This window comes from Myotis yumanensis, unplaced genomic scaffold (assembly GCF_028538775.1).
Source record: "Myotis yumanensis isolate MYYU_CA2020_CCGP unplaced genomic scaffold, mMyoYum1.0.hap1 SCAF_1, whole genome shotgun sequence".
NCBI classification, from domain to species: domain Eukaryota; kingdom Metazoa; phylum Chordata; class Mammalia; order Chiroptera; family Vespertilionidae; genus Myotis; species Myotis yumanensis.
The window spans coordinates 1,193,319-1,209,824 of record NW_027223752.1 but is presented as its reverse complement, the minus strand read 5'-3'; the positions used below and the strand labels follow the sequence as shown (position 1 = coordinate 1,209,824).

Sequence of the window (16,506 nt, the reverse complement as noted above, 5' to 3'; positions counted from 1 at the left end):
CCCGGCCCCGCCCAGCGGGGGTGCAGAAAAGGCTGAGGGCTCCGTCACGCTGCTGTCACCACCAGGGCCTGCGCTGCTCTGGGCAGAGCCGGCTGAACTGAGCCCCACAGCCGGCCGGGGCCCTGGGACCCACACTGGCTCCCACCAGCCCCCAGGACAGGGCCCGCTCCCAGCAGCCCAGGCCCCGCAGGCCACGTTCACTGGGTGTCCTGAGGGCAGGGTGGAGGGCCGCACCCCGCCCTCCGGTCCCCACGCCCCCACGGGCCCAGCCGTGCCACCGGCTCATGCGGGCACCGCGGCCTCCCGCCAGCGAAGTGCAGGCCACCCGGCGTGCCTGCAGCGGCTGAGCCCCACACTGACCTGTCCGGGCGTCCCGCATGCCTCGGCTCCGCTGCCCCGCGCGCTGCCGGGACACGGCTCCGGCCACTGGGACAGCCGCCGCCTCCTGCCAGAGCAGACGCGGGCACGCCAAAAGAAGCCGGGGGGTGGGGGGGCGGCGAGGGGGAAGACCACAACACAGGGACAGGAGACAGAGGGGTGAGTGGTGGGCAGGTGGCCGAACAGAAAAGGTGATGGAGGTGCCAGGGCAGCAACGAAAGAAAAGCGAGAGGAGAGCGGAGAGCGTGAGGCCACTGTCCGGAGGGGCCTGCCCAGCAGAGGGTCCTGCCGGCAGCCACGCCAGGTCTCCAGGGGTGCCCACAGGGATGCTGAGGTTCCACGGAACACGGTTTGGGAAACACCACACTAAGCCATCTCCTAGGGACCCTCTAGGCCTGAAGTCCACGTGGGTCTGATTCTGGCATGAGAAGGGCAGCGGGCACCGGTCCATACCTCCCGGGGGTACTGGGGCGGGGGGGGGGGGGGGGAGAGCAGAGGGGCGGGGCTAAGGGGCGGCCAGGGGAACCTCGCAGGCACAGCATCAGCCCTGCACAGAGCAGGGGTGGCATGGCTCAGTGGGCGTCTGCCAGGCCCCGGGCCCTAGTGAGGCAGCCCCGGCTGCTCCCTCAAAGCTCGGCCTGGTCACCCAGAGGCCCCCAACTGGGCCGGTCCTGCAGGCGGTGCCTCCTCCCGTCACGGAGCAGCTCTGCTGCAGCATCGCGGGGAGAGGGGACCTCCCGTCCAACCTCACCCACAGCGGGTAAACTGAGGCCCGGATTGGGGCACCAGCAACGGGTCGCATTAGAGAGGCAGGCCAGAACCCACAAAGCTCCATCCACACCCCACCGTCCCAGCCACGGCCCTGAGGACCCCGCCAGGGACCCCCCAGGGCTCACAGAGAGGCAGGGGTGCAAGCAGGCTGGCATGGGGTGCAGCGGGAGGAACGCCCCAAGCCTGTGCCCCCCAACCTCTGAGGATAGAGGAAAACCCTGGCTCCTCCTGGGCCTCCCCTCCCACCCTGCGGTCAAAGCCGCATGCGGCACCTCCTCCAGGGAGCCCTCCGGCCTCCCCATCCAGGCCCACCTCCCCTGGCCCAGGCCTGTGGCCGGCCGGAAACCCTCTGCTCCAGGTCCTCCCTGGACTGTGAGCCCTGGGACCCCAGGCAGGGCCTGACCTGCACCCATGGGACTCGGAAGGTCTGTCTGGCCCGCTGCCCTGGCCCCGGCAGCAGCCAGCCACGAGTCCCTTGGCCCCACCCTGCCTGCGCTTCCTCTAGCCTCTGGGGGGCCCGAGGCCAAAGCTTATGGTGGCATCTGGCTGTCAACGAGCGCAGGTCCTGGCAGCGTCTGCCCGGCACGCTGTTGGCACGGGGGACACACACCGCCGTCCACAGCTGTGCGGGCCACAGGCACCGGGCGGTCTGGGAGACAGCCAGGAGCCTCAGCAGACACTCGGGAGGCGGAACGCCCCGGAAAGGGCCGAGCTCTGCACCACCAACACGGGAAGCGGCTGCGGTTTGACTAAGGCCATGGCTGGCCGAGGGCTGCCTCACCCGGACGTGGGGCTCCCCACATGGCCATGCCCACAGCAGGACCCCCAGCGGCCCCAGGGCAGGCTCCTGGCCACAGAACCCAGAATCCCCTGGGCCCTTGGAGCACTGGGTCCCACCTCCAAAGACCATCCCTCCGCCCAGGGCCGGCGCCTCCTCCAGCACCCCCTGCCCCTCCTGCCCCTGCTCCCCTACCCCCGCCGGCCCAGACCCCCGTGTGCCCCGTGTGACGGGCCCTGTCGGGGATTCTCAGCATGTCCCCCCGAAGTGTTCAATGCTACTGCCCAGTCCTAGGGCCACCGCTAATGACCGATGCCCTGGTTCAGAGGAAATTACCTCATCTGAGTCCTGAAGTCCCATTTATGGTTCTAATAATCTCCCCATCGACCGCCAGGGCTGTCGCCTAATTATAAATCCATTCCCCCCACCGGAGGCGATCGATGCGCCCATAAAACGAACAAGGGCCTTAAATGCCCACATTTCGTGGGGCACAGACCATGGGCAGGGCCACCCGGCAGGGGTCAGTGACTCCACCCAGGCACGGACTCCAGCTACACCAACCCCCCCCCCCAGCCCCCACTGCTGCTCACAACCCCCCTCTCCCCCGGGCACCCTGAGAGCAACCACCAAGCCCTCTCCACCTGGCATTCGAGGCCCCGGCAAGACGTGCACTGGCTCCCTCCCCAGGTTAGGAGCCCCGTGCCTATTTCCAGGGGCCTCCACTGTCCCCACCACACCTTGCACTGGGCCACCATCTCCGACACCTCCCTCTGGGCCCCAATCAACGCCACCTCCTCCAGGAAGCTCTCCCGGGCTGCTTCCCCACCTTGGCGCTGCCGCCGGCACATCCCTCCCGAGCGACCCAGCCCCCAGGCCGGGAAGCACCCGGATGCGGTGGGCTGGCCTCTCCCAGCAGAATAAGGGGAGGAGAGGAAGCTGCGGTGCCGGGCCCTGGGCGCATCGTCCCAGCTGAGACTGGTTCAGGTCCCGTCCTCCCCAAGAGCTGTCCGTGCCCCCCTCCCCACGCCACCAGGAGCCGGGGCCCAGGACAGCAGCGGCCATGGGGCCAAGGCCTAGCAAGGGCAAGACCTCCCCAAGGCCACGCCGAAGTGGCGACGTCCATCCCCATCCGCTGACCTCAGAGGGGCCAGAGCCCGGGCAGTGGGGGGCGGGTGGCAGGGCACTGAGACTGGGCGGGGCTTTGCCCAGTCACTGGACCCGCCCTGTGCGCCTAGCAGCCCCCCTGGGCACAGAGGCTGCGGCAGAGGCCTGCCCGTCGCTCTGCCTCAGAGACACTTGCTGGGCGAGCCTGTGGGGCGGCTTGTAGTGTCTGAGGTGTGGGCCGGGCGGCACGCGGGGGGCTCCATGTGCCTGCACACAGCTGTGCAGCCCATCACCTGGCCCACCGGCCTGGCCATGCTCCACCTCCCCTCCCCCAGCCCTGTCCCCTGGGAAGGCCCCAGGCTGCACCCTCCAGGAGGGACTCCAGGCCTCCCCTGGCCGTTCCCTCTGCAGGGACAGCCCCTCCTCCTCTGTGTCCAGAGAAGCCCTACCCTGGACACGGCATGTTCTCCCCCTCAGCCCCCCTCTTCTGAACACCCCCATGGCACCCCTTCTCCTGAAAACCAGGGACACAGAGGACACCGGGAGAGACCCCGCCAGCAAAGCTCTGCAGCCGATGGGAAAGCACGGGCGCCTGCTCCCCCCACCCCCACAATTCCCCGAGTGGCTTCATCTCGGACTGTGCGGCCGACCCCGGTCAGGGCCCTCCCTGGAAACACCCGGCCCAGGTCCGTGGCCCCACAGCCCACAGGAGGAGGGCTGGTTCCGGAGGCCCTGCCCCTGCTGCGGGAGACCTGGTGGCCAGCGGGGGGCTGGGGGGACAGGCATTCTGCAACCGACTGAAAAGAGGCAGCTCCTGAGAACAGGCCCCGTGAGCAGCGGCACAGACCTCCCTGCACCCCAGCTCAGGGCCCCTGTCCGTGGGGCAGGTCCGGGTCACCCTGGCCACGCCCCTGAGGGCAGCCTGGCCTGGCAGGCGACCTCAGAGGGGGAGGGACCACTGGGGACCCTCCTCAGGCGGAAATGTTCACCCCGCCCCCAACCCCCGAGGATGAAGAGCTGACCTCATCCCAGGAGTCCACAGGACCCTTCCGCCAGCCCACAGTGCCACCCCCCACCCCCAGGCTGGCGCTGTGCAGACGCAGCGCCCCAGGGGGCACGAGAGGCCGTTGCCCACCGTGACCGGGCGGGCAGACTTGTGGCCTCAGGACTGGCCCAGGCCGCCTCCATGCCCACAGCCCAGCACGGCCGGCTCGGACCCCCTGCCTGGCGGTGCCAGGGCCGCAACCGCCCCGCGAGGGCACTCACCAGGCAGGACGGGGGCAGGAAGCTGTTGACCCTGGAGACGCTCCACATGCCCTCCAGGCACTGCTGAGCCTGGATGGTGACGGTGCTTAGCGCCCCGCCCAGGCCGGCGGGCGCCACGGACACCTGGACGCTGGGCCCCGCGGGCCAGGCCAGCCCCCTCCTCCTGTCGGGCCCTGCTCGGCCCGGCGGCCTCCCGGCTGGGCCCGCCACCGCTGGTCCATCCCGCGGGCCGGTCATGGGGCCGGGGCCGGGCGGCACGAGGCCGGGGCCTCCATGTGGGGCGTCGAGGTCCTCCCGGCCGGCGGGGGCCTGCAGCAGCCGCAGGGCCTCCCGCGTGAGCTGGTTCAGGTGGGTGGCGCAGACGGCGCAGCGGCGCTCGGCCTCCGGGTGGCAAGATGGCAGGGCCCCGGGCACCGGGAGCTTGTCGAGCAGCAGAGCAGAGAAGCAAGGGTCCTGGGGAAGAAGGGACAGTGGTCAGAGCCCAGGCGCCAGCCCCCCCCGCCCCTCCCTCCCTCCCCGGCACAGGGTCCGCCCGCCACAGCCACGCATCATCCATAACCGACTAACAAGCCCCGAACGGCTTCACCTGCACCCGCCCTGCAGGGAAGTAATTGCAGGAGCTGCACGGCCAGGCCCACCTTCCCGCCGTCCTCACCGGGCGCGCTCATGCTAACGAGGCATCTGCGTGTCCCCGACCACTAGGCCACACGGCTGAGGAGCAGCCAGGAGGCTGCAGCGCGGGGCAGGCCCCACCCGACCCTGGGCCGTCCCCGGGTCAGCACCCCAGGGCCCCGGTGCGCAGCCACGTCTATTTCAGAGCCACAGCGGCTTCCCTGGACCCACCTGGCGCAGCGGGCCTGGCGCCTGCACACCCTCTCCCTGCCTCTGCGAAGGCCCAGCCCGTCGGGGTCAGAGGAAAATGAAATGGGGCCGGCGTCCATGTCCCTGCGGGTACTCAGCGGGGAGCCGGGCAGCCCAGGCCGCCAGGCGGGAGGCAGGGCTCATGCCCACCCAGGGCCGTGCTGATTGGTGGGAGGGCGGGGGACACGACACACAGGTCCCCCTAACCCAGAGCCTGGTGTCAGAGAGGGCTAAGAACAGGAGCAGGCCAGCCGAGCGGAGGCCCCTGCTCGCCTGGAGATCACAGAGGGCTTCCTGGAGGAAGTGCCACCTCTGATAGGAGGATCCTCACCAGAGGGCCCACCCTGTTCCTCCACCCCCCACCCGATGCTACTCACCACCTCCCAGGACAGCCCGCAGGGGTCGGGGTGGGGGTCAGGGTCTGAGCCCCTTCCCCGAGGGCTGAGCTCCAACCACAGGGGCCTGGCCGGGGCAGACCCTCGACGGAGCCTCGGCCCAGCCGGACACGGCCACGCGCACCCAGACTCTCCCAGTGCTGACCCAGCGGGGCAGATCCCAAATGCGGACCTGTCTCCATGTCAGCCAGCTGGCCGCCTCGCTGGCCCGCACCCCTGCCCCTCGCCCCCACGCGCAGACCAGAGCCTCCCTGCCTCCCTGGCCACAGGCACCCTGCTCACCACTGGCCACACACCCAAGCGGTGGCCTGTCAGCCCAGCTGCCCTGCTGGCCACAGAAGGGACCAGGACCCCTAAACACAACCTCCTCTGAGCCTGACCTGTGGCGGCCCTGCGTGTCCACGGCGCCTGGGAAGCTCACAGGTGGGAGCGGTGGCCTCGCTGTGAGGAGGCACGTCCCCGGGACCACCCACACCCCAGGCAGCGGAAGCCACAGCCCTGTCCCGCACACCGGCAGGCGGGTCGGACGAAAGGGTGACCCGGCCACACCTGGTCCCGCTGCCTGACTGGGCCACGGGGAGGCCTGGACGCGCTCCGAGGGGCCGGGTGGCAGGAGGGCCCAGAGCCTCTGGGAGCCCAGCGGGAGCCCGGCTGGGATTGGTGACCCTCCCTGCTGCCGCCTGGGGGGAGGCAGGAGGTGGACAAGAGCCCTGCGGGGGGCGGGGGGCATGGAAACGCCGCTCTCGGGCCACAGATGGAATCCAGACGCCGGGCACGCCCCCCATTTCCCAGGTCCTGGCTCTGATTACTCTGGTTTTTCCACTCAGCAGGAGGCCACGGAGGGTGGCGGGTGAGGGGAAGGAAGTGCCTGCTGGAGCCATTAACCCGACTTGAAAGGCGGCCCAGGCCCTGCAGGCCGGCCCAGCAGCCATTGTTCTAGGGCCTCTGCCTGTCTTAGGGACCTCAGACCCCTAGGGGAGCCTCTAGCCCCCCTCCACGGGCTACCCAGGGGGAGGCAGGAAGGGGGCGGCTGACCCGGCACCAACCACAACCAGCCAGGCTTGGGCGGGCCAGGCGACAGGAAGCCAAAGCAGCCCCCACCCCTGCCCAGCCCCCCTCTGCCCAGCCCCCCTCCGCCCAGCTGTGTCGGGAGGAATTCAGACAGCAGCTGTCAGGAGGCCCCGCCCACTCGGGCCTGGGCGCTAATCAAAGACCCTGGAGAGTGGGGAGCACCGGGCACAGAAAGGCACCCCCGGGGCGGCCTGGTCACCTGCTCAGCCAGCGCCAGCCCCCCAGGCCCTGCTCCCACCAGCCCTTCCCTGACAGCCTCAGGCGGCAGGAAGCCCACCCCCATGATCAAAGCCCAGCCAAGCCCCCTCTCAGGGCCTCACCTCCTGGCTGCAGAGCCTGGCTGCCGGCTCCTGGCCTGGAGCAGGGGCCAGCTCTCCCGCCTTTGTCTCAGGACACATGCCGGACACCCAGAGGCCCCACAGAGAGACCTGCCTGGGCGACCGTGTGAGCCCCGCCCTGAGCCTCGGGGCAGGCCAGGCAGCCGGCTCCAGGGCGGCGGTGGGCCCAGGACACACTGCACGCCCCCTCTCTGAGCCACACGCCCGCACCAGGGGCGCCGGGACCTCGCCAGTCTGCCTGGCCAGCTGGGGACCAGCAAGCTGTGGGCTGGGCAGACCCAGAGCCGGCTCTCCCCCCCAGCACCCGGGCCCAGGGTTCAGGACTGGGAGGGAGGGAGGGCGTTCTCCCAGCGGCTGGCACCGGCCACACCCAGGACGGGCGAGGGCAGGCAGCATCTCCACACCACCCGAGGCCCTGCGGCCTCTCTGGCTTCCATAGCACAGCCAGCACCTCAGCACCAAAGGCTGGGGCCCAAGGGCCAGCTACCGCGCCCCATCCCTTCCCAGAGGCCTCTCCTAGCCACGGGGTTCACAGGCCCCAGCCCCCCACCCAGGGGTTACGGCCCTGAGAGCCCTGCCCCTACACCGCCCATCACCCCCCCGTCCCCCCCAGGGAGCCGGCACCTCCAGGAAGACAGTAATCACCCCGCTGCAAAATATTACTTTTAATCTCCTCTTTATGGCCTAATTAAACAGATATTTTACTTGCATTTGAAAATGTTTTTCTTAATTTGATTCAATTTAGCATCGCACACCCCTACCCAGCACGCCACCCGGGCGTTAGGGAGCCTGCCCCCTTGAAAATGACTGGGTCTCTAAGTCACTCTAAGTAATCCTCCATCTTCCCCAGCGGGGCCGGGAGGCTTCTCCAGCCCGGCCCCAGGCCCACACCCCCAGAGAGGCCACCAAGGGGGGTGGGAGGGCTCTGCTCCCCGACTCAGAGAAGCCCCAAGACCTCAGGGCTGTGGGACAACCCTCTCCAAGTCCTCATCACCCCGTCCTTAGAAAAGGGGCCACAGAACCCAGGGGGAGGGCCACTGGGAGGGCAAACTGACCAAACTGACCAGACGCCCGGCCTGGAGGAGTGCCCGAGCCCAGGGTTCCCTCCCCAGATGGAGAAGAGCCTGCAGGTGGGGGTGAGCTTGGGTCCAAGCTAGGGTCCTCCCGGGGAGCCCCTCTGCCCTCCCCCATCCCCAGCACAGTCCTGCCTCCCCTCCCCCCCCAGCACAGCCCTGCCTCCCCTCCCCCCCCAGCACAGCCCCTGCCTTACCCCCTCCCCCCAGCACAGTCCCTGCCTCCCCCCACCCCCAGCACAGCCCCTGCCTCCCCTCCCCCAGCAGGGCGAGCAGAACCAGCAGTGACCCTGCAGCCACTGCTTCCGGAGTTGACAACAGGTCCAGGAAGGGACCCCTGCCCCGTCCCTGCCCCGCGCCGGGCCCGCCCCGGACTCTGCTGTCCAGGCTGAGGACATTCCGATGTCGCGTGCAGCCTGGCGGGACTGGGGCAGGTCAGGGGTCAGGGCTCCGTTTTCCAGCCTGGAAACCGCCAGGCTGTGGCCGGCCTCTGGTCGGCCCACGCCCCTCCCTCCCACCGGGCAGCTCACCAAGGGCCCACCTCCCAGCCCGAGGCCCTGCGCCCCAGGCCGGTTCCGCAGGACCTAGAGACCCAGAGACCCGCCAGCCAGGCTCCTTGTCCCACATCCCAGCCCCCTCGGCCTGAAGGCCTGAGGCCCGGGCTGACCCAGGCTCCCTCTCTGCCAGGGGGCGGGGGCAGGGGGCACAGCCCAGCGCACCCAGCACTGACCAGCACCGTCCCCAAGGCCCGGTGCCAGGAGCCAGCCAGCGGGCAGCTCAGGGCACACACGAGTGCATTGTGGCCGCCTCTCCTCAATGGGTCCCCTGTCCCCCGCCCGGTGCCACTGAAGGGCCCGGGGGCTAAAGGCGCCTGAGCGGGTGGGGGAGGGTGGCAGGGTGGTGGCCTCCTCAGATCCCCGCCGCTCAGAGGAGGGACTCGGCATGTTTCGGGGGCCTGGACTCATCCAGACTGCCTTCAGCCCAGCACCGTGGGTGCGGGGTGTGGGCCTGTCCCTCATCTGAACGTGGCAACAGCAGACTCCCTCCGCCAGGGTCAGGGCACCACCCTGCAGGCGGTCCTCACCCATCCCCCACCGCCAGGCGCCCCCCAAGGCTCCCATGGCTCCCCTGCGTTGGCTGGATAAGGCCCCTCAGGGTGCCGGGCGCCCGCCTCCACAGACACCCACCCACTGGGAACTGCCCTACTCGCTGGAGGCCACGAGCATGCCCCCTTGACAGATCGGGGTTCAGAGAAGCTAAGACACTTGGCTCAGGCCACACAGCAGAACTGGATCTCAAAGTGTGGGAGGCACAGAAAGGATGGGGCCAAGGAGCGGGACCCCAGGGACCAGCCCAGGAGGGGCTGTGGCTGGGCAAAGGGCAGCCATCGGCGGGCCAAGCTGAGCCGGTGGGCGGACGCACCCTGGTTTCGGACAGGCCCAGTGTATGGGGCTGGCAGGGGTTCCAGGAGCCAGGGCTGGGCTGTGGCCTGGCACCAAGGGGGCGGGGGAGGACCGGGCATTTAGGGAGGGGCCGTCCTGCAGCCCACACCCCTGAGCTGGGCACGAGGCAGGGCCAGAGCCTGGCACGCTCCACCTGGAAACGCGGGTCAGGGGTGAACGCACGCCGCGGTGTAAGGCCATCATCCGAGACCGGACACAGCGGGCGTGGGGCGGCCTGGCGCTGGGCGTGCAGGACCACGAATCCGCCAGCCCCGGCGCCTGGCTGAGCCGCGCCCCTGCCCCACAGCCTGGGGAGCTGCCAGGGGGCAGGGCCAGGGAGCTTCCCACAGAGCACCAGGCACCTGGCAGACAGCCCTCGAGCCACCCAGCCATGGGGCACCCCAGCCACAACACATGACACAGAAGCCAGAGTCCCCTAACCCAGGGGAGCAGTCAGGCCAAGGCCCTGCTCACAATGGGGGGCTGAGACCCCGAAGGAGTGGCAGCACTGTGGGATGGCCCCCAGCCTCCCCTCCGCCCAGGAGAGAATCCGGGAGTCCACCTGGAGGGAGGAAGGGAGGGAGGCCCAGAGCGCAGAGCTTGGGGCGGACAAGGAGGATCGGCCTGGGTAGCTGGCCACCGCCACAGGGACCCTGACTAGGAACAACGCGGCATCGGCCCCACTCCCCTCCCCCACGTGGAGCAGCCGAGGGGACACTCACTGTACCAGCACCTTCCCGCACAGAACCTGCGGGCGGCTCCGGGAGCGCTCAGCACCGACAAAGGCAGAGCCCACGACCACAGTCACGTCAGCACCAGGAGGGGCCGGCTCCCACGGACACGTGAGAAAGGGCCGTGTGGCTGGTGGAGGCTGGAGAGCTGTGAGCTTCCTGGCAGGCAAAGGGAAATGGAAACTACACTCTCCTTGCTCTTTAAGAAAAGACCCAGCTCGCCCCGGCTGGTTGCTCAGTGGTTAGAGCGTCGGCGGGTCTGGGGTTCCATTCCTGGTCAAGGGCACGTACCTCGTTGCAGGCTCAATCCCTGGCCCAATCGGGCTGCGTGTGGGAGACAACCAATCGATGTGTCTCTCTCACATCGATGTTTCTCTCTCTCTCTCTCTCTTTCTCTCTCTCTCTCTCTCTCTCTCTCTCTCCCCCTCCTTCCTCCCCTACACTCTTCCCAAAAATAAATGGAAAAAACATCCTCAAACCCCCAGGCCGGGCTCTGAGCAGCCTGAGGTTCAGGGGTGACCTTCCCCCCGACCCCCCTCCTCTCAGCAGAGGGGCAGCCAGGCCAGTCACAGCCCAGGTCCCTGCTCAGCCCCACCTCCGACGGCAGCTGGACTCCTCCGCCAAGAACCCAGCTCCTGGCAGCGCCCGCCTGGCGCTCCCAAGGCCCGACCTCCGCCCTGGCTGAGGCCCAGAGGGCACCGTCCGCTCAGTCCCACCCCCACTGGCCTCACCCTGAGGCCCGGAACCAGCAACAAGAGGAGATGAGCACCGGAGCCCGTCCCTCCATCCCTGGACAAGGTGGGTCCCCGGCGACAGGGAGGCCCAGCTGGAGAGGGGCCGGCTGAGGTCAGAGACGATCGAGGAAGCCAGGCCTGGCCAGCCTCCCCTATCCCCTGCCAGGCCTGTCCCCCGGGCGGCCTGGGAGCCTGGAGTCCCGCAGACGGATCCCTCGGCTGAGTCACCCGGTCCCCTGCCAGCTGGGAGCCTGCCCGGCAGCCCCAGGGAGGGCCACCCCTTCACACCTCGGCTACTCTGGAGCCTGCCAACACCTGGCTCAGCTGGGTGCGCCCCTGGAGCCCGAAGGCAGACACTGTGGCCCTGGTTCCGGGTGGTCCCAGGAGCCGGTGCAGCTCAAGCCAGACTCCAACCAGCTGGGGAGTGGAGGGGGGACGCTGCCCCCGCCCCCCGCCCCCCGCAGCACACAGCCAACACCAGCTGGGCCCCGCCCGCCGCCCCTGCACACCCAGGGCCACAGCCATCAGACGACAGACCCAGGACTCCCCCACACCCGGTGAAATCCTCAGTGGGCGCGTGGACACGGGGCCGGGGAAGCCTCCCAGGGGAATGGACAGCTGGCAGGACCGCCATCCCCAGACCAGGCCCAGAGCCGGGATGGGGGCTCTGGCTTCCAGCCCCAGGGCCAGGTCAGGTCATCGAGCAGCAGGATGAGAGCCCTGCCAGAGCCCTGCTGGGGGAGGGAGGAGGGAGGAGGGGGGAGGGAGATCGGCAAGAGCTGAATGAGAATGGATCACTTTGCCCAGGGGGGCGCTAATCAATTCAGCACCTGTATTGACACCTCGAGTGTTGAGTGTCCGATGTCATTTCCCGGCACCTCTGCCACCTCTGTCACGCGCATCTGGGTGGCAGCTGGACCAGATCCCCGCCAGGACCCCGCCCCCACGGCTGCCAGGAGCAGGGCTGCGGCCTCGGTGGGGGTGGGGGTGGGGAGAGGGCTGGACCCTGGACAGGCCCAGCTGGCCTGGGGTGAACTCAGCAGGTGCAGGAGGGAGAGTGGTCACTGAGTCGTTCAGCAGACGTGGCGGGGTGACCGGCCCTGCACCCGCCCTGCACACGGGACACAGTCCACGCCGTGGCCGAGGGGGTGGAGGGGCTGAGGAGGACCGAGGCCGGGTGGCCTCCTGAGGAGGCTGGGCTGGGCGGGAGGGGGGAGCCTGGATGCACGTGGGGGGCCCAGACCTCTGTGCTGTGAAGTCAGAGAGGCGGTCAGCGGGGCCTGAGCCCCTGCCACGGTCAGTGCCACGGGACAGATGGGGAAGCCAAGGCCGGCGCCGGGCGGAGAGCACAGGGCAGCACCGGAGAGGAGGCTTCACACCCAGGCCCACTCTCACCGCTACCCCCCCACCCAGCCCGCGCCCGCCCCCAAAGACCAGTCACAGTCCCTCCAGCCGCCTCAACAGGGCTAGGTGTGCAGCCGCCTGTGCTGGGCACTGCCCGGTGGATGCCCCCTGGGTATCCCGGTACAGAGAGGGAAACGGAGGCCAAGGTCTCGGCGCACCTGCCCAACCTCCCACAGCTGGGACCTGTGTGCTGGCGGGAGGGCGGCAAGGGGCCCATGGGGTCCACCTGAGACCAGCCTGGGCCTCTCGGGCCACCCAGAGCGGGAGCCCAGCAAGCCCGGACCCAGCGAGCTAACAGCCACCCGGCGGGCTGAGCGCTGTCCTCATGAAGTCATCTCCTGAGGAGACTGCGCACACCCCCACCCGGAGGGAAACTCCCAGAAGCAGGCCTGTGCGCTCGCCTGGCCCGCTCCGCCCGCTGCCCCAGAGCACCCCCTCCCCAACCAGCAGCAGCAGCTGCGTGTGCGCCTGTCCGTCCGGACACCGCCTCCCCCTTCCCTGAGGGAAGCCCCGGGCAGGCTGGCCGGGCTGCAGGCTGCAAGTCAGCCAGGACATGGGGAGTAGGAGTCGCCAAGGCCCCGGGGTTGCAGGCCCACCCCCCACGCCTGTGGCCCAGGTGCCTAAGCCCCCCATGGCCCTGTCCCACCCTCTCTACAGCGGACAAGGGGCCTTCCCTCCCGGGCACAGCACCCTACAGGATGGACAGCACTCCCGGCCCAGCCCCTGGAGCTCCCCATCAGCGGGGAGGGGCTGCAGAGCAGGAACAAAGCCTGGGGCCCTGGTCTGCCCGGTGAGCGGGCCACTGGGCGCCAGGGAAGGCAGGGGACGGGTGAACCCACCTGGCACGGGGCATGCCAGTGTCCAAGGCCAAGCTCAGGAGAGGCCAGGGGAGGGGGAGGGGGAGGTCTGGGGCTTCCCTGATGAGCTGTCTGCAGAAAGAGACCACTAGGCCCCCTCCCCCCAGGGACCCTGGAATTCACCGTGACTGGTGTGACCTGCAGCCTCTCCATCGGAAGCCCTGCCCACCTGGGACCAGCGGCCCCATGCCCAGGGCCACCAGGCCAAGCCCAGCCCAGTCAGAAAGTCCCCCCTCTCTCTGGCCTCAGTCTCCTCGGACGGCTCCCTGGCAGACAGGCCCCTGGGAGTCTGTCTTGGACACACCCTCCTGAGGGCCTGAGGTCCGAGCCAGTGTCTTTTCAACCCGGCTCAGGCCATCTGGGCACAGAACCTGGCACGGCTTCACCCTCATCACAGCGGAGGGGGAGTCCAGCCCCACCCCAGGACCGGCCACAGGGCAGGAACCAGACTCACGCCACCCCGCCTGCCCTAGACGGGGGCCACACAGGGGCCACACAGGAACGCGGGGGACCCCAGGAGCCGGGGGCCACACCCCAACCTGGGGCCATGGCCTCCCGGGAGAACTATATTTAGATTCAATGGGGACTGTGCGACTTCCCAGGAACCAAACGCTTTCAAAGGCTGAAGGTCTCGGGAAGGGCTTCCTCTGCAGACCCCCACCTTCCCGTTTCGCCAACTTCCAGGTGCATTGTTCCTCGAACAATGGTCCCAGCTCCTTCCCAGGCCAGGGCAGGCCCACTGGCTGCAGGATGCCCCCCCCCCCCCCCGCCCCCCACACACCTTGGCAGCTGGGACTGAAGCCTGGGGAACCCAGGGGCCCAGCCACTCAACTCCCAGAAGGGTGGCCACTGCCCAGGGGGCAGAGCTCGGACACAATTCTTACCCACGGTGCTAGGAGGGGCAGGCAGGGCCACCCGCTCCTTCCAAGCCCTCCTGCCCCAGGTGGACAACTTCCAGACACCCGGATGGCGGCCCTGGTGCCCCAAGGGCAACAGCGCACCAAGTAACCCCGCACGGCTGGCAGGGCAGGCGCTGTCCCGCGTGGGGGGAAGTCCCTGCCCTCGCCCTCCCTCTCCCCTCCCCCTCCCTAACTGACCGCGGCTCCAGCTGCAGCAACGCCCACCCACCCCCTCCCACCCCACCCCCCAACTCCTACACACGATTGCAGACGGGGAAACTGAGGCCCAGAGGGAGGGGCTGGCCAAAACCACGGGGAAGGTCACATACCCGGAGGGGCGTCCCGGGACCGCTGACCAGCTTCCAGGCCTGTCGCTTGAGCTCGGCGAGCTTCGTGTGGCAGTGGCGGCACCAGCCCCCTCCGCCGGCCGAGTGGCCCTGCTCGGCGCCTGCCCCGGCGCCCTCGGGCGCAGGGCGGCTGCCACATGGGTCCTGCTCGGGCCCGGCGGGCAGCCTCTTGCAGGGGGGCAGGTCCACGGGCTGCAGCGGCTCCCGGGCCGGGCCAGCCTCGACCACCTGCGGGAAGTGAGTGCGGAAGGGGACGGTGAGCCCAGGCCGCTGCGGCGGGATCCCGCCGCCCCGCACCGGGCACCCCAGACCTCAGCGCGTCCCGGCCCCCGCCTCCCCAGCCAGTGACCCACTCGACAAAGTTAGGAGCGCGGGGCGCGGACCTGCGCCCCCCCCAGGAGGCCCCGCAGCCTCTGGCCTCTCCAGGCCCAGCCCCTACCGGGCGCCCCGCACCCCGCGACCATCTGCAGCGTCTAGAACTCTGTCCCCGGTGCCCTCCGGCCCCTGCCGCCCGCCTCCCCCTCGGGCCCGGCCGCGCGTACCGCGGGGTGCGCCGCGCACAGGGGGACGCCGCGGCCGCCCATGGCCCCGGCGCAGGAAGGGCCGCGCGGGCTGTCCGGGGCGGCGCGGCTACGTGACCCGGCCCGGGGGCGCCCCCATGGTCCCGCCGGCCGCTCCGAAGTTGGCGGCGCGGGCGGTCGAGTGGAGGAGAGCGCGCGCCGGCGGCGGGAGCGCGGGCGGGAGGCGGGACGGGGGCGGGGCCCGGGCCGGGGGCGGGGCGCGGGGAGGACCGCCCCGCCCCTGCCCTCCGCTCCGCGGTGGGGAGGGGAGGGGACCCTGCCCCGCCGCGCGCCCCTCCCCCTCCAAGGACCCCAACTAGTTGGGTGAGTCCCAGGCCCAGGGAGGGGCGCCCTAAGACTCGCGGGACGCGCTCGCACACGCGCCTTCCTGCTCTGTCGCCGGGACACGGGGGTCTGCGAGTCTCCGCGGAGGCCAACGCACTCCTCACTAACCCGCGCGGAACTGCGACCAGGCCGGGAAGGTCTTGCCCAAAGTCACTCCTGGAGGCGGGACGAGGAAGGGGCCGAACCCAGGCCCGATTCCCAGTCACTTCCTCCTGCAAAGCCGGCGCACGCCGCGTGTCGCTGGCCACCCTTTGGGTCTAAGTGCCGCGCGCGGGTGAGTGACTCCGCGGTGTGCGCCTGGAACGTGCCAGGCCCCCGGCAGTGTACCGCGTCTAGGCGTGTCGGCGAGCGGCACGCGTGTCTCCGCGGCCGCGCGTGCGCCAGGAGGTCGGCCGATGTGCGAGCTGTGTGCCCGGGGAGCGGGAGGCGGTGGCGCGGCTGGCCCTGGGCTGCGCGCGGGACCTGTTGTCAGCCGGCCCGGCAGATGGGAACTGCGCTCCGGAATTAATTGCCTGTTTGTCTCCGGCTGGGAGGTCTCCCTTCCCCCTCCCCCGTCTCCGGCGACCAGTTGCTCGCGCTCCAGCTCAGCCCTCGGAGTCGCCGCTCTCCGAGGCGGCGGGAGGTCCTGGGTCCCCGTTGCGGGTCAGCCCGAAACCAGGGTCAGGCTGGGCGGGCGGGGATACCCGCCTTCCCGTGACGCGGGCGACCCCTGCCGGCCACGGCGCGCCGCCGCCGGAGCCTGGAGAGAGCCCTGGCGCCGCTGCTCCCGGGCGCGGAGGCTCTCCCCGGGGTCCAGGGGCTGGGGTCCAGGCGGAGACCGCCGCCCGCGGCTCCCCGCGCGCACAGAGACCCACGCACACGTTAGAGGCGCTCCCGCCTCTCCTGCGCCCCTCAGAGCTGCCTTCTCCACTGCGTTTTACCCACCACCCTGTTACTTGGAAAGTGCTCCCCACCCGCGCACGCACTGTCCCCCAAAGAGAGGTGGACTGTCTCCTCCTGGCGTCCGAGTTGTTTCCGACCTGTAGGTGGCGGGAGTGGGGGGGGGATAATGTGGGGAGGGGCTCCCCGCTCTCACACAGCGCGAGGTCCCACAGCCTCCAGTCCCTCAACACCCAGCCCGCTGAGGACAACAGGCGTCAGCCCGCATCCGGG

The 16,506-nt window shown here is 70.0% G+C and overlaps 1 protein-coding gene across 1 annotated transcript in view; it reads right to left on the bottom strand.

Annotated features, from left to right (window-relative positions):
• The window catches only part of KIF26A (kinesin family member 26A), a 33,773-nt gene extending 18,740 nt beyond the window's left edge, over positions 1-15,033 (bottom strand). Inside the window, 3 exon segments of the mRNA XM_070411728.1 lie at positions 4,298-4,750; positions 14,432-14,677; positions 14,992-15,033. Of these exon segments, the coding sequence (XP_070267829.1) occupies positions 4,298-4,750; positions 14,432-14,677; positions 14,992-15,033 (741 nt within the window).
• Between the last annotated feature and the right edge of the window lie 1,473 nt (positions 15,034-16,506).